Source organism: Salmo trutta, chromosome 33 (genome assembly GCF_901001165.1).
Source record: "Salmo trutta chromosome 33, fSalTru1.1, whole genome shotgun sequence".
NCBI classification, from domain to species: Eukaryota; Metazoa; Chordata; class Actinopteri; order Salmoniformes; family Salmonidae; genus Salmo; species Salmo trutta.
In genome coordinates, this window is record NC_042989.1 from 34,975,940 (window position 1) to 35,000,605 (window position 24,666).

A 24,666-nucleotide genomic window follows, 5' to 3' on the forward strand; every position below is an offset into this window, starting at 1 on the left:
GTGCATCACCCACGCCTACCCACTGTGTTGGCGCCTTCCAGGCCATCTCAGGGTTCAGAGAGCAGGCCAAGGTCTAATCCTGCCTGACAACAGAAAGAGTATGTAACACTTTGTGCTAGCTAGCGATTTAGCTGACTCACCGCTCTGGTTACATTGAACATCAGGGTCAATTCCATTTCAATTCAGGAAGTACACTGAAATTCCCATTCCAATTCTCGTCAATGCTTTTCAGTTAGGAACATTTGGAATTTGTTCACTTTCTGAACTGACTGGAATTTAAAATGGAATTGACTCCAACCCTGCTGAACATGTTAGCATGTGAATATGCTAGGCTAAGCTAGGCTAGGGTGCCAGAAACTCTCCAGGCTTTGTGAAGATATTCTACTGTCTCTTGAAGTTCATAAATATGGTATAAATGATCTTGTCCTATACATGATTTGCATATTTGGAATGCTACCTTGGTCTTCTTGGCTAAGCTTGGTCTTGGCTAAGCTTGGTCTTGGCTAAGCTTGGTCTTGGCACACACTGTGCAGTCTCCCAGTGTAGAAGGCTGGAGCCCAGTCAGTCAGTCCCAGAGTCTGTTGGCCTTGGAGAGTAGACAGAGGAGTCAGCCCCTTGCTCCCCTCACCATCATCAATATGCATGAGGAACTATGTGAAACTTTTACTGCTAAAATGACTATGGACTTACATGACACTTAATGTCTGCCAAACACCTGTAGAAATACTGTACCACCATATAAAAACAAGGTGGGTGCTGCACATTGTGTGGATGAGGTATGCTTCATACCAACCAAAAGCACTTTGAACCCTTGGAAAAGCGCTGCAAATCCAATCCATTACATACTGTAGGCACGCATGACCTTGGCTGGAATGCTGTTTTTTTTACGTCAGTTTAGCGCAGGGGTGGGCAAACCCCGACCCGTTCAATCCGGCCCACCGGAGGTTCAGTAAAACTTTTTTTTTTTAACATTTAGTTCGCGGCTAGATGGGTAGAATTATTATTATGGGTTAATAAAATCAACTCCAGGCCACTTTTGAACATGTAAAACTAGAACGAAAGTATATAGAAATGATAAAATGGACCTATATATTTTCAAATAACTGTACTTTTTCTGGCCCGCAAATAGATTTTACAAACAAATCGGGCAAACAAAAAAAAGTTTGAAAACTGAGGCATGTCATGTTCGGTCAGAGGGTCAGCCAAGCTGTCCAGTTCCCAGCTGTCAAATGGCTACTCCCCAGTCTACTGTTTAGATCATGTGAGTACAGCCAAGAGAAACATATTCAAATTTCCAGTAAAATAGTCAGACATTACAGAACTCGATAGAACTGAATCGCGATCCCTGATGTCACCCAATCACTTCCCTGACCTCCACTCCCAACAGCCGTTGTAACATCCGCATAATAAGTGTGTTTACGGCTGAAGACGGCACCAAGATAGGGAGTGTAGAGGAATCTCCTTCTGGTTTCACTCCTCAATTTCTTTTTGGAGAGATCCCATTCTGTACCCCCACCACACCCCTCAACTATGAAGGAATGTGAAGTGTTTGGCTCTCTGTGCCCAAAGGCATGTTCCAACACAGCTAGTCTAGGGTCCTATTCACTAGGCACCAAACAGAAGAAAACAGGCTGACGCAGGGAGTGAGTACATGGTTTTGTCCAATAAGAGACATTACTTTTTTTTATTTCCATTGCTAAATATTTTGCTACATTGTACCCTAATGAATACGAAGAAGGCCTCTGAGGAGGAGGCTAGGAGTGCAACACATGCAGGCAAGGCAAATCTCCGGTGTGCTGCCAACTTGACAAGCTAATCACAGCTGGAACTTAACGTTGCTAAAAAGGGGTGCAAATACGTCATTAAATCTGACTGACAGCAGAAATGTTTGTCCACGAAACTGAACATTATGAACATAAACAGCACCTTTGGTAGTAAGGCTGAGGAGATCAGCAGGGGTAAAACATGTTATCTGCCCTCTAGCTTTCCTAAACATCAGGCACAGAGGGTCGCTGAACCTAAACAGCTTTTTAAACACAAAACACACACTTTCTCAAAAGTGGTGACGCTTGATGCAAAGTGGTGACAAGACACACTACACACACACACACACACGTCTTGAAGCAGTAGTCTTGGATCCTGAAGAATAGCGTGAAGTTACTCATAGTGCCACTCACCCACACTCCACATATACACCTCCTGAAGTAGTAGCAGCGTGGCTCCTGGAGAGTGGTGATGCGTTGCAAATGTTGATCATAGAAGACATCCCCAGCTGATCGTAGATCTGAACATCTCTCCCTGCCTCAAGCAATTTCAGCACAGCAAAAAAGAATGTTCACCCCTCACATACGAATATAAAAAAAGTACAGTAACGTTATCATACAGTCAGGGTTTTTCCTGGATCAAAAGGGGGCTTAGGTGTTGGGCGTGGCACGAGGAGTGGTAATGGGCGCAGTCAGCCCGTCGCCACGGCTGAATTTTAGATGTAAAAATGGGGTGCGACTACTTCCTGCAATTCTACACATTTCTCCATGGAGCTGAGAGAAGTGTGTGAAGTTCAATACCTAATTTCCTGTGATTCTACATCTGCCATGAGAGAAAATATTGCAGTTTTAAAGTGAATTTCCTGCAATTCTATGCATTTTGCATTGGCTAATGCAGTGTTCTTTTGCTCAAACATAACAAAATCAGTACTGCTAAATGCATTTTTCAATTACATTACATCTGGTTTTAAGTTCTCACTGAAAGTTTTTCAATGCTGAAAACATATTTCTAAAATGTACACTGTTTGGACTTAGGCAGCATGAAAAAGAGCTTAGGCGGCCCGCTCAAGGTTTTCAATGGCAGAACAATCCCTGACAGTGTCATTTATACTATACAGAACTAGGTAGCAAGCTAAACAATAGATAGGTAAGCCAAAAATAAATCTGAGAACAAACCATGCTTCATTTCATTAATATCATGCAAATCATTACATGGGAAAAAAAGCTGATTGCGACTGAAAAAGTTTATTCACTAGGCAGTGGATGCTTGTGTTCATGGTCGCCTGTGCATTAAACTAAATGAAGGCGTTTGAGATTCCTTTAAAGCTACAGTACACTGTCAATTTCAGAGTAACCAGCTTTCACTGCAATTTCAAGTAAAAACTCAATAATACAAGTATCTAACATTAGGAAAATGTCTACACATTTTTTTGCGGTTTCAAAAACAATTGCTCTCCTATTACGATTTATTCTGTTGGGCTGAACAAGACAATTCCGTTTACATCTGTCGTGCGGGACAACTGTCGTGTGGGACCTCCAGAGGTAGAAAAGAGCCTCTCTCACACACTCTCCTCCTGAGGTGTGAAGTCCCAAGCTGTACCGACATAGACAGTAAAGCCTCATGACATCAGATACACCACATTACCAGAAATGAGAAATCCACTGCATGTTTAAAATGTCTAAAGCATAGTACAGTGCACTCTCCGTATAGTGATCCTATCAGTGCAGGCCTGATTTGATCACTATAAGCAGAGGGCACACTAGTACACGTCAAGGCACTGCAGTCCCTTAAGACTTGAGTAGTTAGGGTTTTAAGTATCGAAGCTTGTGAAACCCTACTGTATTTATTGGCGTGATAATTTATTATTAGTAATAATAACCGACACGTTTATATCTCGAGCGGTTTGTCTCAAGAGTGATGAAATTTGGCACACACGCTCAGGGAGGTGAGTCTAGGTAACCTGTAGAGTATGGCAGCATGACGGCACTGTTGGACAGGAAAAATATTTATGTTAGCTCAATGGCTCATAGCGACCATGTTGTTTTTAAATAGATGATGTGTGTTTAAAGATAAATGTTGTGTTTAAAGATGAGCCTCCATAGATGCTATATACCAAATTCGGTCCAGCGGTTCAGAAGAAAAACATGTTTAAAGTAGTCAATATCAATTAAAAAGTTAAATTCAGCAAAAGTATTTTGCATGATGTGGTTGATTGAATTCTGATATTTGCCAAGTGTGGTAAGGTGTACAGAAGAAGTAGCTCATCCTAGGGTAATGTGTCCTGATGGTGACACAGTGGGGCCACAGCTTGAACCCCGGCATTGCCGCTTGCAGCTTTAATTACGGGTTGCTTTTCTATAGAGTGCAGGAGTTTCATAGGGAAAGCCATGTTTGTTGATTGACTATAGTCAATCTTCTTGTCCTCTACTGTCCCTTAGTTACAGGTGTATTAGTGGAACACCGACAAGTTGGACACAAGAAGACTTTGAAGATGTGAAATTCAAACCAAGAGGTTGACATCCACTCGAGACAACAACAAAAAACATAGCCAAATTATGAGATTGATTAAAATCGCAAGAAACAGGCGTTTGGAGGTTTCATTGCCATGGACAAGAGTGACGTGAAATCCTGGTGCAATTTACCGGTCCAGCATGCAATGGCTCTCAAACCAGAGCTGATGCCCAGGGGGGAAAACGTTGTCATCTAAACCGACCAGTCGAAATGCCAGGTTTAGGTCAGCCGTAATTATTCGACAGGTATGGTGTCGTCCATTTCGAATCTGACCTTTGACCCCTTCTACTGTTGAGTTGATGTGCCCCCAGGCATAGTTCCTGCCTCTGTTCATTGTTTAGGTCAGGTAGAGCAGAATAAATGACAGTTATATTCAGAAGTGAGCTGCTGACAGGATGAGTGTGTGTGTGTGTGTGCACACGCTCAGAGCACTGGGGCCTGAGATGGGGGGGTGGATGAGCAGTTACCATGCCTACACCATGAAAATGAATGAACACACACACGCTGCTGACTGGGGACTTCCAGTATGAATGGAGGCCTGCATTACTTCCATCAACATGCCCCCCCCCCCACAGAGGTCCATCTCTAATACCTCACCTACACACAATTAACCCATCATACTGGTCAATACTTAAACCCTAAATTGGAATGGCTCAATACAGCGCACCCATTGGACAAACATGACCGACACACACACACACACACACACACACACACACACGTGGATCGTGAGCAGGTGCTAATCCTGATGAAGACGATTCAACACGGAATCACAACCAACTCTTCTGCATTCTTTCATCTCAATGTTGAGAGGCATTCAGAAGGGGTGCACACACTTTATGACTAAACAAAGACATGCATTTGGAGCCCGAGGTATAAGAGGGAATATTTTTTATATCACTTTCCTCCAGTCGACAGCCATTTTGAGGTCACACAGCCTCACAGAATAGTTACTTCTCATACACAGGTTTGCCCGGAAAATTATGGAATATTGATGCCACTACACCCCAGCCTACGTGCTTCGAGAGGCTGTGTGACCTCAAAATGTCTGTCGACTGGAGGAAAGTGATATAAAAAAATAAATAAATAAACAGGCCCTGCTCTTCTTAAAAAGTGCAGCAGGCAGTCGAGCGTTAAAAACATAGCCCAGAGCTGCGCTAAACGAAACCAAAAGCCCATTATGTTACATTAGTAAAGTTACTAATCTCATTGACACCAATGGAACAAAAGCATTACTAGCCCAAAGCCCCTCATCTGCCTCTAGGGCTGAAAGGTGTGACTGGTGACTATATGTCAGACACAGACACTCGCAGACACAGGTTAAGGTTTAAAATCGGGAAGAATCTTGTCCTGGATGCAGAGCTGAGCGATTTCCACAAGATGGGTCAGTGGCAGTCTAAATGTGCTATACAGTGTAGTCGGAAAGTATTCAGACCCTGTTACTTTTTCTACATTGTTACGTTACAGCCTTATTCTAAAATGTATTAAATCGCCCCCCCCCCTCCCCACACACAATGACTAAGCAAAAACAGGTTTTTAGAAATGTTTGCAAATGTTTAAAAAAAATAATAAAAACGCTACAAGCTTGGCACACCTTTATTTTGAGAGTTTCTCCCCTTCTTCTCTACAGAGCCTCAAGCTCTGTCAGGTTGGATGGGGAGCGTCGCTGCACAGCTATTTTCAGGTCTCTCCAGAGATGTTCAAATCGGGTTCAAGTCCGGCTCTGGCTGGGCCACTCAAGAACATGCAGAGACTTGTCCCGAAGCCACTGTGTGCTTAGGGTCGTTGTCCTGTTGGAAGGTGAACCGTCGCCCCAGTCTCTTCTGTTCTGGAGCAGGTTTTCATCAAGGATCTGGGATGGTGCCAGGTCTCCTCCAGATGTGATGCTTGGCATTCAGGACAAAGAGTTCAATCTTGGTTTCATCAGGCCAGAGAATCTTGTTTCTCATGGTCTGAGTCCTTCAGGTGCCTTTTGGTTAACACCAACTGGGCTGTCATGTGCCTTTTACTGAAGAAGTGGCTTCCGTCTAGCCACTTTATGTTAAAGGCCTGATTGGTGGAATGCTGCACAGATGGTTGTTCATCTGGAAAGGTTCTCCTATCGCCACAGAGGAACTGTCAGAGTGACCATTGGGTTCTTAGTCACCTCCCTGACCAAGACCCTTCTCCCCCCGATTGCTCAGTTTGACTGGGCGGCCAGCTCTAGGAAGAGCCTTGGTGGTTCTAAACTTCTTCTAGTTAAGAATGATGGAGGGAATTGTGTTCTTGGGGACCTTCAATGCTGCAGAAATGTTTTGGTACCCTTCCCCAGATCTGTGCCTCAACACAGTCCTGTCTAGGAGCTCTACGGACAATTCCTTCGACCTCATGGCTTGGTTTATGCTCTGACATGCACTGTCAATTGTGGGACCTTATATGGACCGGTGTGTACCTTTCCAAATCATGTCCAATCAATTAAAAATGTACCACAGGTGGACTCCAATCAAGTTGCTGAAACATCAAGGATGATCAATGGAAACAGCATGCACTGGAGCTCAATTTCGATTCTCATAGCAAAAGGTCTGAATACTTAAATAACGCATCTTGTTTTTTTTGTATACATTTGCTCAAATTAAAAAACGTTTTTGCCTTGTCATTATGGGGTATTGTGTGTAGATTGATGAGCAAAGCATTTAATATAATCAATTTTAGAATAAGGCTGTAACGTAACACAATGTGGAAAAGGGGAAGGGGTCTGAATACTTTATGAATGCACTATATACTGTTTGTAGGTGTGCGTTTATCGTGCATCAGTCCTCTGACTGACAGCTCTTCTGCAAAGCCCCATTGTTCTATCAATACTCATCACCACTTAGGCCTTTATGGAATAAAATACAGAATTATTAAAGTGGCTGTTTTCTTTATTCTTTGAAATGACTGAGGCAACAGCCTTTCCCCAAATGTGCCATTTACCTAAAAAAAATTAAATCCTGAATAATTGAATTATGAGCTTACTTCACCACAGCCTCGGTTGTCGTTGGCACCGTCTTATTGAATGTCATGACAACAAAGCCAGCCATGCCAAGCAACCATGACAACAAAGCCAGCCATGCCAAGCAACCGACCAACTGTGCAGCCTAACAGTATAATCACTCACTAGGATTCCTTTTGCACAGAGCTCCTTTTCAGTGCAGCGGTGTTTAAAATTGTATTTTTGCAAAAGAAGAAAGGAAATTGTTGCCTTCATGAAATAACACCAAATGAACACAAATTCAAAATACATGCATTTTATATGTAGTAAACATCCCAACTTTACATCAAATTAAACCATCAACACTTCCAACCCAATTTCACAACGCTCACTCTTCAGGCATGGAAATGAATGACTCCAGTTCATTTCACACTCCTTCAAACTAAGCCCTGGAGGGGATTGATGAAACTTTCCTCCAAAAACATCCCGCAAGGACGATGACACCAGGGAGAAACCGTAGAGGCTGGCTTGAAACAGTAGTTCTATACCTACACAGTGGCACTGTCGCGTTATTGCTACAGAGAAAACTGCTAAGTAATATCATTTGCAGCTCAGATAAGGCTCAGACCGCATTACAGCTGTCTGAAGGAGATTTCCCAAATCTCCCATCAGATGTTATTACGTCTTAATTGCCTGTATTGTGCTACAATTTGATTAGAAGTGTTGGTGTAATTTGACGTCCAGCCGCCCGACAAGCTGCCTGCTTGACCCCATCTCCTCCTCCGTTCTACAGACCATCTCTGGAGACCTCCCATTACTCATCCCTGACCACTGGCTGTGTCCCCTCTGTCTTCAACATGGCCAGAGTCGCTCCCCTCCGACAAACTACAGATCGGTATCCCTTCTTTCTTTGACTTCCAAAACACTTAAGTGCCCTCTCTGACCAACTCTCTCACTATCAGAACCAGCTTCTGTAGCCCAGTTGGCAAATCATGGCACTTGGAATGCCAGGGTAGTGGGTTCGATTCCAGGGACCATCCATACGTAAAATGTATGCACGACATGACTAAGTCGCTTTGGATAAAAGAGTCTGCTAAATGGCCATTATTATTTTACTTTTTTACCAGTCAGGCTGCAAGACAGTTCACTGAACTGAGACTGCTCTTCTCGGCGTCACAGGGGCTCTCCGCACTGCCAACGCTGACTCTCTGCACTGCCAACGCTGACTCTCTCTCCTCATGCTCCTAGATCTATCCGCTGCCTTCGACAACCATCAGATCCTTTTTTCCACCCGCTCAGGGCTGGGCGTCTCAGGCTCTGCACACACTTGGATTGCATCCTACCTGGCAGGCCGCTCCTCCCAGGTGATGTGGAGAGGATCCATGTCTGCACCACGTACTCTCATTACTGGTGTCCCCCAGGGCTCAGTTTTAGGCCTTTTCCTTTCTACACACCAAGTCAGTCGACTCCGTCAAATTCTCACATGGTCTGTCCTATCATTGCTATGCAGAGGACACTCTACTTTTCTCCTTACCCCCCTTTTGACACCCAGGTGGCCACACGCATCTCTGCGTGCCTGGCAGATATCGCCACTTGGATGTCGGCCTACCACCTCAAGCGCAACAAGACCGAGCTGCTCTTCCTCCCGGGGAAGGCCTGCCCACTCCAAGACCTCTCCATCATGGTTGACAACTCCACGGTGTCCCCCTCCCTGAGTGCAAAGAACCTTGGCATGACGCAGACAACATCCTGTCATTCTCTGTAAACATCAAAGCAGTTACTCACTCCTGCAGGTTCATGCTCTACGACAATCAGTAGAATATGACCCTACCTCACATAAACAACTTACCCAGAATGCTGCAGCCCACCTGGTGTTCAACTTTCAAGTCTTCCCATGTCACCCCGCTCCTCCACGCACTCCACTGGCTTGGCTTCCAGTCGAAGCTCGCGTCCACTACAAGACCATGGTACTTGCCTATGGAGCAGCAAGAGGAACTGCCCCTCCCTACCTTCAGGCTATGCGCAAACCCTACACAAAATATTCTTAAATATTCCCACAACACTCTGGCCCCTGCAACCCCCTCTTACTAGCTCTGACCCAGCTGATAACTACTTTGAGGAAAAATTTACTTACTATGACACCTAGGTGGGACAATCACATATCAATCTTAAGATGAATGCACTAACTAAGTCGCTCTGGATAAGGGCGTCTGATAAATAACTACAAATGTAGAATAGAAACTCCTTAAAAATCTGTTTAAATTACAGGGCTATGGGGATAAGAGGAGAAAGCGACATTTTAAATCCTTCCAAAGCTTCTTCAGCACAAGTCACAGAGAGAGAGGACAGTACCCTCGTCAAGGACCACGAGTACTTCCTGACCCCTCGTCAAGGACCACGAGTACTTCCTGACCCCTCGTCAAGGACCACGAGTACTTCCTGACCCCTCGTCAAGGACCACGAGTACTTCCTGACCCCTCGTCAAGGACCACGAGTACTTCCTGACCCCTCGTCAAGGACCACGAGTACTTCCTGACCCCTCGTCAAGGACCACGAGTACTTCCTGACCCCTCGTCAAGGACCACGAGTACTTCCTGACCCCTCGTCAAGGACCACGAGTACTTCCTGACCCCTCGTCAAGGACCACGAGTACTTCCTGACCCCTCGTCAAGGACCACGAGTACTTCCTGACCCCTCGTCAAGGACCACGAGTACTTCCTGACCCCTCGTCAAGGACCACGAGTACTTCCTGACCCCTCGTCAAGGACCACGAGTACTTCCTGACCCCTCGTCAAGGACCACGAGTACTTCCTGGTCAGATATGGAAAGTAAAAATGTAATTTAAAAAAAATTAAAAAACAGGCTCTACTTCCGAGTTACTTTATATGCCCATCATTAGCTAGCCAACAAATTGGCTACATGCAACATCAACCTCCATATAGAGATGTTGTTAAGGTCCTGGGTGAGAAAGCACTGCTCTAGAGAGGAGAGGGATTTTACAACAATGTCCAGGTAACTGCCAAAATAAAGGAAACATCAACATAAAGCGTCTTAATAGGGTGTTGGGCCACCATGAGCCACCAGAACGGCTTCAATTCACCTTGGCATAAATTATACAAGTGTCTATTGGAGGGATGCAACCCCATTCTTCCACAATAAATTCCATAATTGAGTGTTTTGTTTATGAAAAACATAAAATAATACATCTAAATGAATGCTTGCATGTTTCCATGTATTCCACTTTCAACTCTATCAGAACACCATGTCCATGTTTACAGGCTCTAAGCCTTACTTCTCCAAAGCCAAAAAGTGAAGTTTGTGTTAAATGCCACATTTAGTGAAATGCCTTTCTTGCTCCAAACCCAATAACGCAGTAATCAATATAGTATAAAAAAATATGGTAGTACAAATAAGACGAAGACAAAAAAGTAAGATGCATATATCTCAAATCACACGGTCAGTTCCAATACCATAGTTACAATGTGCAAGCATACTGGAGTGATGGAGGTAGATATGTATACTAGGCATCAGGATATATGATAAACAGAGTAGCAGCAACATAAAATGATGATTGTATGTGTGTGTCCGTAGTCAGTATAAATGTGGGTGAATTTTGGAGCGTCAGGGTGCACGAGTGTGTAAAATTCAAGGGTCAACTCAGATATGGCCGTACGGCCATTCAGTTAGCTATTTAGTAGTATTTTGGCTTGGGGATAGAAGCTGTTCAGGAGCCTGTCCACAGTGTAGACCAACAACGAGTCATGCTTTAGCCCAATGAGCAACACCAGATGCCTGCCCACCATTCCTGTGTGCTGTTTGTTCCACTAACAGGCTGGGAGAAAAAAGGAGAGCCAATTAGTTGTAAGGTGTCACCATGCAGCTAAGTGCACCTGAGCTCAATTTCCAGTCTCATAGCAACGGGTCTGAATACTTAATAAATATAATTGTTTTTTTTATAAAATTTGCAAACATTTCTAAAAACCTGTTTTTGCTACAGTCTTTAGGTGCTTTTTGGCAAACTCCAAGCGGGAAGTCCTGTGCCTTTTTACCAAGGAGTGGCTTCCATCTGGCCATTCTACCATAAACATTTACATTTTAGTCATTTAGCAGATGCTCTTATCCAGAGCGACTTACAGTTGTGAATGCATACATTTCATGCATTTTTTTTTGTACTGGCCCCCTGTGGGAATCGAACCCACAACCCTGGCATTGCACACACCATGCTGGCGTTGCAAACACCATGCTCTACCAACTGAGCCACAGGGAAAGGCCTGATTGGTGGAGTGCTGCAAAGATGGTTGTCCATCTGGAAGGTTCTCCCATCTCCTTAGAGCTCTAGAGTGACCATCGGGTTCTTGGTCAACTCCCTGACCAAGGCCCTGCTCTCCCGATTGCTCAGTTTGGCCGCACAGCCAGCTCTAGGAAGAGTCTTGGTGGTTCCAAACTTCTTCCATTTAAGGATGGAGGCCACTGTGTTCTTGGGGCCCTTCGATGCTGCAGACATGTTTTGGTACACTTCCCCTGTGCCTCAGCACAATCCTGTCTCCGAGCTCTACGGACAATTCCTTCGACCTCATGGCTTGGTTTTTGCTCTGACATGCACGGTCAACTGTGGGACCTTCTATAGACAGGTGTGCCTTTCCAAATAATGCCCAATCAACTGAATTTCCCACAGAGTGACACCAATGAATTTGTAGAAACATCAAGGATGATCAATGGGAACAAGATGCACCTGAGCTCTATTTCAAATCCCATAGCAAAGGGCCTGAATACTTACGTAAATAAGGCATTTGTGTTTTATTTTTAATAAATTAGCAAAAATGTCAACCTGTTTTCACTGTCATTATGGGGTATTGTGTGTAGATTGCTGAGAAAATTGCTTTATTTAAAATCAGTTTGAGTCTGAATACTTTCCGAAGACACTGTATGTATATTTTACACACACAAAATATAAAACGCAACATGTGAAGTGTTAGTCTCATGAGCTGAAATAAAAGATCCCAGAAATGTTCCATAAGCACAAAAAGCTTATTTCTCTCAAATGTGTTTACATCCCTGGTTGTGAGCATTTCTCCTTTACCAAGATAATCCATCCACCTGACAGGTGTGGCATATCAACAAGTTGATTAAACAGCATGATCACACAGGTGCACCTTCTGCTTGGGACAATAAAAACTCTAAAATGTGCACAACACAATACCACAGATGTCTCAAGTTGAGGGAGCGTACAGTTGGCTTGCTGACTACATTTTCTACCAACAGCTGTGGTGGACATTCCTGCAATGTTCATTTATCTACCATAAGCTGTCTCCAATGTCGTTTTAGAGAATTTGGTAGTACCTCCAACCGACCTCACAACCGCAGACCACGTGTAACAACGCCAGCCCAGGACCTCCACATCCGGCTTCTTCACCTGTGGGATCGTCTGAGATCAGCCACCCGGACAGCTGATGAAACTGAGGAGTATTTCTGTGTGTAATAAAGCCCTTTTGTGGGGGAAAAACTCATTCTGATTAGCTGGGTCTGGCTCCCAAGTGGTTGGGCCTATGCCCTCCCAGGCCCACCCATGGCTGCACCCCTGCCAAGTCATGTGAAATCCATAGATTAGGGCCTGATGAATTTATTTCAATTGACTGATTTCCTTATATGAACTGTAACTCTGTAAAATCGTTGAAATTGTTGCATGTTGCGTTTACATTCTTGTTCAGATAGATAAAGCATATTTTTGACCAATCCCTTCCATCTAGATCCCTATCCTCATCTAAAAAAAAGTAATACAAATAAATAAAAAAGTCAGTCATCCAGACAGCACAATATTGGCCAACACCACCCAGTCTGTCATCCAGACAGCACAATATTGGCCAACACCACCCAGTCAGTCAACCTGACAGCACAATATTGGCCAACACCACCCAGTCAGTCAACCAGACTGCACAATATTGGCCAACACCACCCAGTCAGTCAACCTGACAGCACAATATTGGCCAACACCACCCAGTCAGTCAACCAGACAGCACAATATTGGCCAACACCACCCAGTCAGTCATCCTGACAGCACAATATTGGCCAACACCACCCAGTCAGTCATCCTGACAGCACAATATTGGCCAACACCACCCAGTCAGTCATCCAGACAGCACAATATTGGCCAACACCACCCAGTCTGTCATCCAGACAGCACAATATTGGCCAACACCACCCAGTCTGTCATCCAGACAGCACAATATTGGCCAACACCACCCAGTCTGTCATCCTGACAGCACAATATTGGCCAACACCACCCAGTCTGTCATCCTGAGAGCACAATATTGGCCAACACCACCCAGTCTGTCATCCTGAGAGCACAATATTGGCCAACACCACCCAGTCTGTCATCCAGACAGCACAATATTGGCCAACACCACCCAGTCAGTCATCCAGACAGCACAATATTGGCCAACACCACCCAGTCAGTCATCCAGACAGCACAATATTGGCCAACACCACCCAGTCAGTCATCCTGACAGCACAATATTGGCCAACACCACCCAGTCTGTCATCCTGACAGCACATTGTCAGTTGATCCTTGCTTAGGGTTTCCAATGCCACTGCACACACGCAAGCACACATGCAAGTGCACACACAAACTCATTGAGGTTTTCCTAGTTAGGAAAATGGGTAAAAAATAAAAATCAATACAATTAAAAGCCAAAATACAGAAAACAATGTGGTCTTATAGCCTATCAGTCCCCAGTTTCACCTTCATTGCTGTATTTTAGTCGAATCAGTAGATTTCCATTATTTGCGAGGCAATAGTCTTCCTGTTCGCACTTCCCATAAAATGATGGCAGAGGAAAACAGCTCTTCCCAAAGGTATCTTTTCAAATAGTTTCAGCATTGCATAGTTTATTTGGTGAGCATGTGCGAGATGTGATCTGAAGACGCTTCTTACCTTGTGACCAGCAGGTGGGACCCCATCCTCCGTGACGCTTTGCCCATTCTGAAAATAAACGAGAGAACACAGTTTCAGTGCCAAGACGTTTGTGTGGGTGGGAACCATAGCAACCTAGAGCATCTATACTCATTATGCTACTTTGTTTCTAAGCTGACAAACCCAGTGGGTTTCACCTGTTGAAATGGCCAACCACAGTTATCCTCCAACAATGTATCTAGCTGAAGCATTGTTAAGAGCCCTTCAAAGAGAACATCCATTTGTTATCAGCCAGTCTGCACATTATTTCCCAGCATACACAGCATGGACCAGAGGCTAAAGCACCAGATGACATAATTGCCATGTAGTTTCACAAGAGCAGGCACTCTTTAAATGTCATGATGAAAAGAGAATCACGGCATTTCAAAGACCAATACATGACAGGCCGGCCACTTTCCAGTGAAATCAAACTGCCATTAAAGCCACGATGATGATGATGGAGGCAGCCTGATTCATTTGAATAACCAACAGTTACTGTATATAAAGACTCCAGGTTTCTGGGTTGAGAACATTGGATGATAGTGTAATTGACTAAATGTTTCACCCAAGGCCTTAGATGGTTTGGTACCACAGTACATTGTAGTGCAATATCCAGCTACCACAGGCCATTAAAAATACTGCCACAGGCCATTAAAACAGCCGGGGGCAAGTATCTCTACAGATGTTCAATCTCTGTTTTCACAAAGAACTAAATATGATTTGTTTGGTCGGAAGCATTCTGTAAACTTATACCTAAGAACACACAAATTCACATTCTTGTTTTGACAGAACACACAAAAAAAAAACACCCTCTCTCTTACCATAGCATACAAAAATAGAGACCTTGTTATATATTGCATTTTGAAAAAATAATAATAATAAAAAGAGTCGAAGACACAAAGCGAGGTTCAGGCTTGAAGCGCCAACACTGACCGAGCCCCCCGTATGTCATGTCACAATGGAGAGAGGCGAACCTGAAGTCACACTTCCTCTCCTACTCTTCTCCCCTGACGACAATACAGTTGTTTTCTTCTAACACACACAGAGCCAGCCAGGATATTGATTACCCTTAAGTTGTGATAAAGAAGAAAGAGCGGGAAAATGGCTTATCTGAGGCACTGCCCTTGGTCTGAGGGCATAGAAAGATCTTTACTAAACAGAGAACCGTGGCCTTAACCCCCACTCACTAAGATTGTCCACGATAGTCATCTCACAGATCAATAGGTCTGTTGGGTGACACAAATTAACTTGCATTGGAAATGTTAAGTTGCATCAGTCTCAAAGGCTGCATTTATACAGATTGCCCAATTCTGATCTTTTTCCACTAATTGGTCTTTTGATAAATCAGATCAGCTCATTAATTAGGCTAAATATCAGAATTGGGCTGCATGTGTAAACACAGCCAAAAGGACCAGTAGTGAGACATTACTGCAGCAGCCTCTACCACAAATCAAGAGCGCAAAAGGAAAGCAGGATTACTGTAATCATAGAATGTTTTCAGGGCACACCCTCACCAGAGAACTTGTTAGGCTATCAGGTCTAGGAAACACAATGAGCTTCTCAAACCCAGCCAAACCCAGAGGTTTTATGAGAGTGCAAAAGGAAGATCAATATAAAAAATATTAAAAAACATTTTTTTTAAAAGACTTAACCTAGCTGGTGTTTTCATCCAGTTTTGTGACAGATGAGAATTTTCCGACTAGTGGTGCGTTTCCACAAAACTGACTTACTGCGGATAAAAATCAGTGTGTGATGACGTAGTGCACACAAAATTGACTTTTTCGCTTAAGTTTTCATGTACCGAATAAAAATCTAAAGTTGTGTTGTTTCCATCGCAGTTAAACTCTCCCAATAGTTTTGTCAAAAACTGTTGTGTTAAATAGCAAATATAACTACTCTGGTCTTAGCACATACTTTCTGGCCAACAGTTTGCAGTACGGGTAGGCTGTGCAGTCACTGGATAGTGTAGTCTACATGAGATTATTATGGATAAGAGCGAGAATTTGTATTTGTCAAACGTTAGACAAGCATCAATCATCACGTCACCAGAATAAGACCCTTGATATTTATTGGAAAGGAGCATCAAGTTTACTTTGATATGGTGGTTATTATATAAATATTTGCTCATAAAAAGGCATTTCCACTGCCATTTCTTGCATACTTAATTTAACCGACACAAAAGGATCCCACCATAATCAAACAAACAATTCTGTCAACATTTATAAAATTGTCGTTGCCATCACAGCTGTCGTGTTTTTCATTTTTTCCTCCATACAGTATGACTTTACAAGCATAACAAAATAAATGTGGATGGTAAAGTGGTTACTGACTGCAGTTGTTGAAAGGGATAGTTCAAGTGACATCACCCACAACACTATTCCAGGCAGTGACATCACAAGGTTTACATCCATGGGGGTGGTAAGGCATTCTTAGTATGTTCCAAATGTTACACCTAAATCACCTCAAAATTACAGAAAAACAGGCTTGAAGAGGTGAACTACCCCTTTAATAAACTAAAACTCAAAAGATAGTTGTGAAACACTGACCTAAAAAGGAAACACAAACCAACAATGAATCATAAAAAGGAGGGGTTTACACAAAATAAGAAAAATATATATAAAAATAAGAGAGTCTCCTTGAGGAGGAAACCAACTGGTTGTCTGGTTCTGGAGTGTTTCCCTAACCTCTGTAGACTTCACCTCCATTTTTCACACTTCTTCCCTCCTCTACTTTCCTTATCCCCTCCCATAAAGTTGTCACTACTGTAGTCATAATCCCTGGGTCTTCAGGAGAGGTTGGAGCTGGAATGTGGAAGATGCTGCTCCACACATTTCAGCCTAATTAGCCCTGCATGGCTGATCCAAGTGGCACAGTTAACCACGCTCTCCCCTGAGATTTCAACCAGAGTAAAAACACACACTTTAAAATTACACACTCAAACATATTCAAAATGTACATCAGGGCTCCCCAAATGACAGCCCACAGGACGAATTTGCCCCATCCCATGTAAAAAAAAAACAAAAAAAAAATAAAAGACACCAGTGAATCAGATTCCAAGTGATTTTTATTTTGGAAATCTGTTCCAAAGTATTCTCATGCATAATTGTGATCGTATACAAACGTAAGAACGTTTTAGTCAAATGTTGTATCGGTTTGTCCTCCTTGCTGTCAAGTTGCAGTCTACAAAGTATCTGTAATGATGTACCAACCCCCTGACCAGCCGCTCAATAATCACACACACATCTAGTTGATGATCCCTATTTTACATTTCTGTACACACACGTAGGGCTGAGTGGTACATGGTATTTTACTATATAATATAGCTACAGGTATTGATCCACCGATGTGGATTTTCACTGTACCTTCACCAATGGTATTCAAATCAAATTGTATTTATCACATGAGCCAAATACAACAGCAGTCCACTGTAAGGTATTTTAATGTTTGATTTGCTATATCACTTAGTAAATGTATGACAATGCTGAAATTGAACAAAAATGCAAATAGAAACCAGTTAGAGGCTAGAAAATAGGATTTTAATGCGGTGTTCTACAAATAGGACGACTTCACTGTCAGTTTTGTGCAGAAACAGTATTTTTGATTGAACAGTATAAAGCAACCAGAACGGAGAAAGCCCATTAAAACCACTTAGAATTAATGTGCTGCTATCCTAGGGTCATGCACTACCCATAATGCATTTTTAGAACTTTCATTATTCAGAAACATCAAATCCCGTCATAAATTATATTTTGCAATCGCCCTACGCACATAGCTTGGAGCCAGCCATGTGACACAATTAGGTTACTCAAAAGACATCTATAATTCATGCAACGTAAACAGCCTTGAAGAAATCATGGCGTGGTTAAAATATAACTTCAGTGTAACAGCTTTGATTATAGCAGCAGAACCACCCTGAAAACCAAGCAACTGGTAATCTCTCCCTCACACACACACAAAAAAATAAAAATAATAAATAAATAAATACTGCTTCATTCATAGTGCAAATACTGTACTTCAAACCAAAATGCTGCAGCATTGACCATCTTTAATTCATAAGCCTAGCTTTACTTAGAAACAACTAGAATGTAGCATACACTATCATTCAAAAGTTTGGGGTCACTTAGAAATGTCCTTGTTTTTTAAAGAAAAGCACATTTTTTGCCCATTAAAATAAATGTCAAACTGATCAGAAATACAGTGTAGACATTGTTAATGTTGTAAATGACTATTGTAGCTGGAAACGGCTGATTTACGGAATATCAACATAGGCTTACAGAGGCCCACTATCAGCAACCATCACTCCTGTGTTCTAATGGCACGTTGTGTTAGCTAATCCAAGTTTATCATTTAAAAAAGGCTAACTGATCATTAGAAAACTCTTTCGCAATTATGTTAGCACAGCTGATTTACTGATTTAAAGAAGCAATAAAAAACTGGCCTTCTTTAGACTAGTTGAGTATGTGGAGCATCATCATTTGTGGGTTCGATTACAGGCTCAAAATGGCCAGAAACAAAGACCATTCTTCTGAAACTCATCAGTCTATTCTTGTTCTGAGAAATGAAGGTAATTCCATGCGAGAAATTGCCAAGAAACTGAAGATCGGGCTCTAACCAGAATAGAAAGAGGAGTGGGAGGCCCCGGTGCACAACTGAGCAAGAGGACAAGTACATTCGTGTCTAGTTTGAGAAACAGACACCTCACAAGTCCTCAACTGGCAGCTTCATTAAATAGTACCCGCAAAGACCCGTTTCAACGTCAGTGAAGAGGCGACTCCGGGATGCTGGCCTTCAAGGCATTTTTTTTGCTTTTCTTTAAAAAACAAGGACATTTCTAAGTGACCACAAACTTTGAACGGTAATGTAGCTATTTTTATTTAACTATGCAAGTCAGTTAAGAACAAATTCTTATTTACAAAGACAGCGTAGGAACAGTGGGTTAACTGCCTTGTTCAGGGGCAGAACAACACATTTTTACCATTGAAACCCCAAGCTGACGCAATCCAGCAACATTTCGGTTACTGGCCCAACACACTAACCACTAGGCTACCTGCCGCCCCTACCTGCAGCTATGAGGAAACAAGGAAAGCGACCTCATACCTGCCAGTGTGAAACTAGCTTCAGGTTGTGTTATCACATGCCCCTATGGCAGCCAGTAAGTCATCTCATCCAGGTTGTTATCACATGCCCCTATATTCAGCCAGTTAGTCATCTCTCCCAGGTTGTGTTTGTTCCACAGGTCACACCCAGATTAGCTGAAGGTAAGCCTAAAGGCCCTTCTTTGGATGTGTTTCAAGATGACTACATTGCAGTCACCTTCCAGATCTCGTAACGCCAGCGTGCAGCGCCATTACATTATAGTAGGTCTGGAACATACCCAATCTGCTTACATAATGACCGTAGCTCAGTAGAGCACACAGCCTTGGCCACGCACAACTACAACACCATCATTAAGTTTTCCGACAACACAACGGTAGTAGGTCTGATCACTGACAAGGCGGTAAGTGACATGGCAGTGTGGTGCCAGGACAACATCTCCTTCAAAGTCAGCAAGACAAAGGAGCCGATTGTGGACTACAAGAAACGGAGGGCCGTGCACACCCCCATGTACAGGGTTGTAGTGGAGCGGATCAAGAGCTTTAAGTTCATCAGTGTCCAGATCACTAAGGATCTATCATGGTCCCAACACACTAACCAAGTCATGAAGAGGGATCAACAATGCCTCTTCCCTCTCCGGAGGCTGAAAAGATTTGTCATGGGCCCTCAGATCCACAAAACCTTCTACAGCTGCACCATTGAGAGCATCTTGACTACCTGCATCAGCGCTTGATATGACAACTGCTTGGCATCTGACCGCAAGGCACTACAGAGGGTAGTGCGTACAGCCCAGTACATCACTGGGGCCAAGCTCCCTGCCATCCAGGACCTCTATACCAGGCGGTGTCAGAAGAAGTCCCCTAAAAATAGCCACTCAAGTCATACTGTTCTCTTTGCTACCACACGGCAAGCGGAAGCGATGTACCAAACTAAACTAACTTTGACTCATCACATACGCTGCTGCTACTGTTAACTGTCACTTTATTCCTAGTTCTATGTACATATCTACCTCAATTACCTCGTACCCCTGCACATAGACTTGATACTGGTACCCTTGTATATAGACAAGTTATAGTTACATTTACATTTTAGTCATTTAGCAGACGCTCTTATCCAGAGCGACTTACAGTAGTGAATTCATACATTTTTTCCCCCGTACTGGTCCCCCGTGGGAATCGAACCCACAACCCTGGCATTTCAAACACCATGCTCTACCAACTGAGCCACACGGGACCATGTAGTTACTCATTGTGTATCTATTATTTGTATCATTACACGTTTTACTTTATTATGTCTCCATTTCCTCTCTCTGCATTGTTGGGAAGGGCCCGTAAGTATTTCACTGTTAGTCCACACCGGTTGTTCATGAAGCATGTGACAAAATGTGATTTGAACCATTGGCTGCTGTGTGCAGCGCGTCTGCAACATAGTCGGTCTGGAACACACCCACTCTCTCTCTCGCCCTCCCTGTGGCTCCGAAAGTGTACCCTGTGCTGGCAGGCCACGCATGGCTCAGAGGAATGTGGACCATTGTCTCACAGTTATTAACTCAACCCCTGGCCTCTTGCGTAATAACAGGGAGATCTCCAGAAGTGCTGACAGTCATCCCTTGCAGAGGCTTGTTGTGTTCTGTTCTGCTCTGTTCTACTCTCCATCAGCAAATACCTGATAAAAGCATGTGCCAAAACGCATTGGTTTTCACAAATTATTTTTTTCGCAGCGAACTTGCAGTGTCCTGCCAAGAGTTGATGAATATATTTTCATGTTCAGCTCCTTCTGCTGCACCTGGGTAGAAAAGCTTTGCTGGGAACAGAGGACTAGTGTGTAATAGAGGTAGATGCCTGATTGCATCAGTCGCAAACATGTCCTCCAAATTAAAAACATGACATTTATATCAAAGCATTACATGTTCACCAGAAGAAGAGGTTCATGATAATATGAGAAGGAAGGAGAAGAGCAGTTAGGGAATATCTCAAGCAATATGAGCAGGAAACAAAAATCATGTGCCCCACATGTACAGGGGAACAATAACAGTGACTTCATCAGTGATCAAAGAAGTGTCTATGACTAGGGCATTGCTCTATGTCGAGGCATCTGTCGGGGAATCTCCGGATCACTTTGGGGAATCGGGGGATTCAGACGGATAGCCAATCCCAAGTCGCACCTCCCCCTTCGCCATAACCCTTCGATGTTTGCTTCGCCATAAACCTTCGATGTTTGCAGATCTGAAGGTTCTGGATAGGTTGGTCTATAAGCAGCAGTGTGGTGGAGACTCCACATTACAGATTTGCAAACGTCAAAACAGTTGGGGCCAAAGTGGAGAGGAAGGGAGCAAACTGGGTCCGGAAGAAGCCTGGTGGCGTGCCAGGTGCGATCCAGTGGCAGCACATGGAACGAGACTAGTATAGGGAAGGGAACGGAACGACAGGTGACGTGAAGACAGGGAGGAATAGAGAGAGGGAAGAATGGAGGGATAACTTTGTAGTGGTATGTGACTAAACCCTGGGCCGGATCTGTAGCCTTGGCACCGTCTCTAGTTTCAAAACAGAGTCACTGACAGGAAACAAACAGCTCATCAGCTGTCATCTGATAGGAGAAAGTAGCTCCTCTCACAGAGTGGATGTGTTAAGAGTGTGTTGATTATAACATTTATATTCAGATCAGACGTTCATAACAATACGCTTGGGTATTTGACATCCTACTATTTAGAACTGTACACAGCTGTCGACAGTAGCTGACATCATTATCAGCTCAAGTATAGCAATGGACCAATGGTAAAATCTGAACCTAGTTCGTACTTTGACGGTCAGTACCTTACATTTCCATAACACTGTTAATGAATCTGACCTTGTCCAAACCAATAGTAACCCAAAACCCTTCAATCAATCAATCCACAGCTCTCTCTGGTATCCAACCCCAGCCTTAACGTCCATCTGTCTCAGGGCTCTCAGTTTACAGCTCAATCAATCCACCTCGGCCGTCAGTCTAAGACTGGAGCGGAGCCAGGTGCCAACGAGAGCTGTGCTGTGACTTACAGCCTCAAGCTCAATGGGAAAGATCTCAGTGTGCCGTATTCTAAAGGCATTTGTCATCTCTCTACATCTACACATTGATCGCTCATTTCAAACACATCCTATTCAAAAGGCCCATGACACGAAACGAGGCAAGACAGGCATCATTTCACCTGCCCATCCAATCTGGTGGGGATTAGCGAAGACCTCATTCCCAACAGGTGTAGTATGGCTACACTCCTCCAGTTTAACCGAATCACAACACAAAGAGAGAGAAGTATGAGAACATAGTAGAGAGAACGGGCTTTCTAGGTTTACATGTAATGCTGATTCGTGAGAGAACACTAGTTTATTGCGTTGTGACTGAGACAGTATGTCACTCTTGCCTCCAATTTGCCTTTTCAACAAAAGTTGCAAGGTCATGATCATAGTAAAAATTCCAGCGAGGACTTCCTGGCAAGCAGCCACCAGTCAAGAGGTGCTGAGGACATTCAAAAAGACAGAAGCTGAGTTCAGCTAATGTCCTCTGAACATTAGCTATTAGGCTAGACTACCGTACATCAAAAGGAAAAATGTCAAGCCATGCCAACAACTGAATAAAACAGGATATGAGTGGATGGGGAGAGTAGCCTACTCACTTGATAACAAATTAAACTAAATGGCAGAGGAACATTTAAATAAGTATTTTGAACACGTTTTAGAGTCTACAGGACACTGCTCCATGGAATCAATTACATAAAATTATACCCCGGCAGATTTGATTTTGGCACACTTTGGCTAAATGTTGTCACACACACATGGGTACATTGCATCAACCTACAGTAACAAACAAGCAAGCGCACTCCTTAACTTTACAAACTTGTCAAATAACAACTGGGGCGCCTTCAGCAGGACAACGTTTTGGAACGTTCAGATAACATATTTCTATGTAGAACAAACATGCATCTCTGACATGCAGAACATGGAATCACGTCGGCTCCATGTGGCATTTCTATTTCCAACTCCTGAGAACGTTTTCGTACTGAACATGGCCCAAGTCAACATTGTTCCATTATGTCAATAAAAACCAATTGATCCTGGTATTTATTGTCAAGTGTCTTTCCCAAGCACACCAATTAACAGAAGGGAAAAGTGTAGCCTACAGATAGCCTATATTTGGCATGCGGAATGACAATAAGAGCAATTTCACCGGTGTCCTTACCTCTGAGTCCAGTGTAACTAGTTCCATTTGGGGCCATGGCTCCGCAAGATGTGCAAGAGGCATTATGCAGGTTTAGTATCGTTCTCGGCTATCGAAATACACGTTCAGTTTGCCCAGATGTATTGGGTTGTAGAGTAAGGTTACGTTACCCTGAACAACGTCTTGTTTATTCACAATCTCAATTCCGGTCGGTTATGATGTATCAATTCAATCCCCGGTGCAGACGCGTATTCCAGTCGCACTCGGAAGCCGTTTGCTACAAACAAATATAAACCCGACAGAAAAGCACACGAGAAAACTATTGATCCAGGATATGAGTAAAATCAAACCCCTCTACACAGGTAGCCTAGGTCAGATTTGTAGTGAAGAGCCGACTGAGTTTCCAAGCCGTTTAATAGGCTTGCTATGCAATTATATTCATTCGCCAAAAATAATTAGCTTTCTCTTGAGTCCATGTAACCTAATTAATCGACGGCGCAGCCTATTATATTATAGGCATACAGCTTCTCTTCTTCTCTGTATTTATGAGAGATTACTCGGAATGGGGACTTCGTTCTGTACTGCCTCCAGAATGAAGCGTTGAAGCTGAGCGCAACTCGACCTGTTATTGGCAGACTCCAGACTGATTTCCTCCAGCCCCGTATTGGTCGGTCCGCCCAAATGTATTTTCGCCATCCTCTGGAGGCTGGTTGAATTGCAATTTATGTATAGGATTACCTTACGTAATACACCAAAGCGCACCAAATGTACTTTAAAAAAAAATATACAGTAATCAAATTAAAAAGGTTAGCAGCGTAATAAGACCTTGAAGATAATTTTGTTCAGCATGATGGTAAAAAAAGATAATGGGGAGGAGAAAAAGGACGGGAGAAGAAGAAGACAAAGAAGAAGAAAAAGAAGAAGAAGAGGGGGGTCAAGGGCGTTGATGATGAGGATGGTAAATAGTGATTCATTTTTATGCACAGAGATGTCATGCCCATTCATTGCAAGTGCTCGCGATCAGTGTCCCTTCAAAAAGACATTTGGTACATGACGCATTTGGATTTGAAGGAAAACAGTTAGAATTTTTATTAGTTAATAAATTGTATCAAATTTCTTGAGTGTGGTGTATCAATTGATCTGTGCATAGTCGAGGGTCATTGTGTTACTGTAACAATGCCTACATTTATGTTAATTTGTTTTGGTC

At 43.2% G+C, this 24,666-nt stretch overlaps 1 protein-coding gene across 3 annotated transcripts in view; it reads right to left on the reverse strand.

Moving 5' to 3' along the window:
- The window catches only part of LOC115172888 (ribosomal protein S6 kinase 2 alpha), an 81,645-nt gene extending 57,538 nt beyond the window's left edge, over positions 1–24,107 (reverse strand). The window contains exons 1-2 of one of the 3 annotated variants that reach the window (XM_029730721.1): positions 23,481–24,107; positions 14,157–14,204 (exon numbers count right to left, since the gene is read on the reverse strand). In XM_029730721.1, coding sequence (XP_029586581.1) covers positions 14,157–14,204; positions 23,481–23,543 — 111 coding nt within the window. In that variant the 5' untranslated portion in view covers positions 23,544–24,107. The remainder of the gene's footprint in view (positions 1–14,156; positions 14,205–23,480) is intronic. The other 2 variants (XM_029730723.1, XM_029730724.1) reach the window with 2 other exon arrangements.
- Positions 24,108–24,666: the final 559 nt, after the last annotated feature.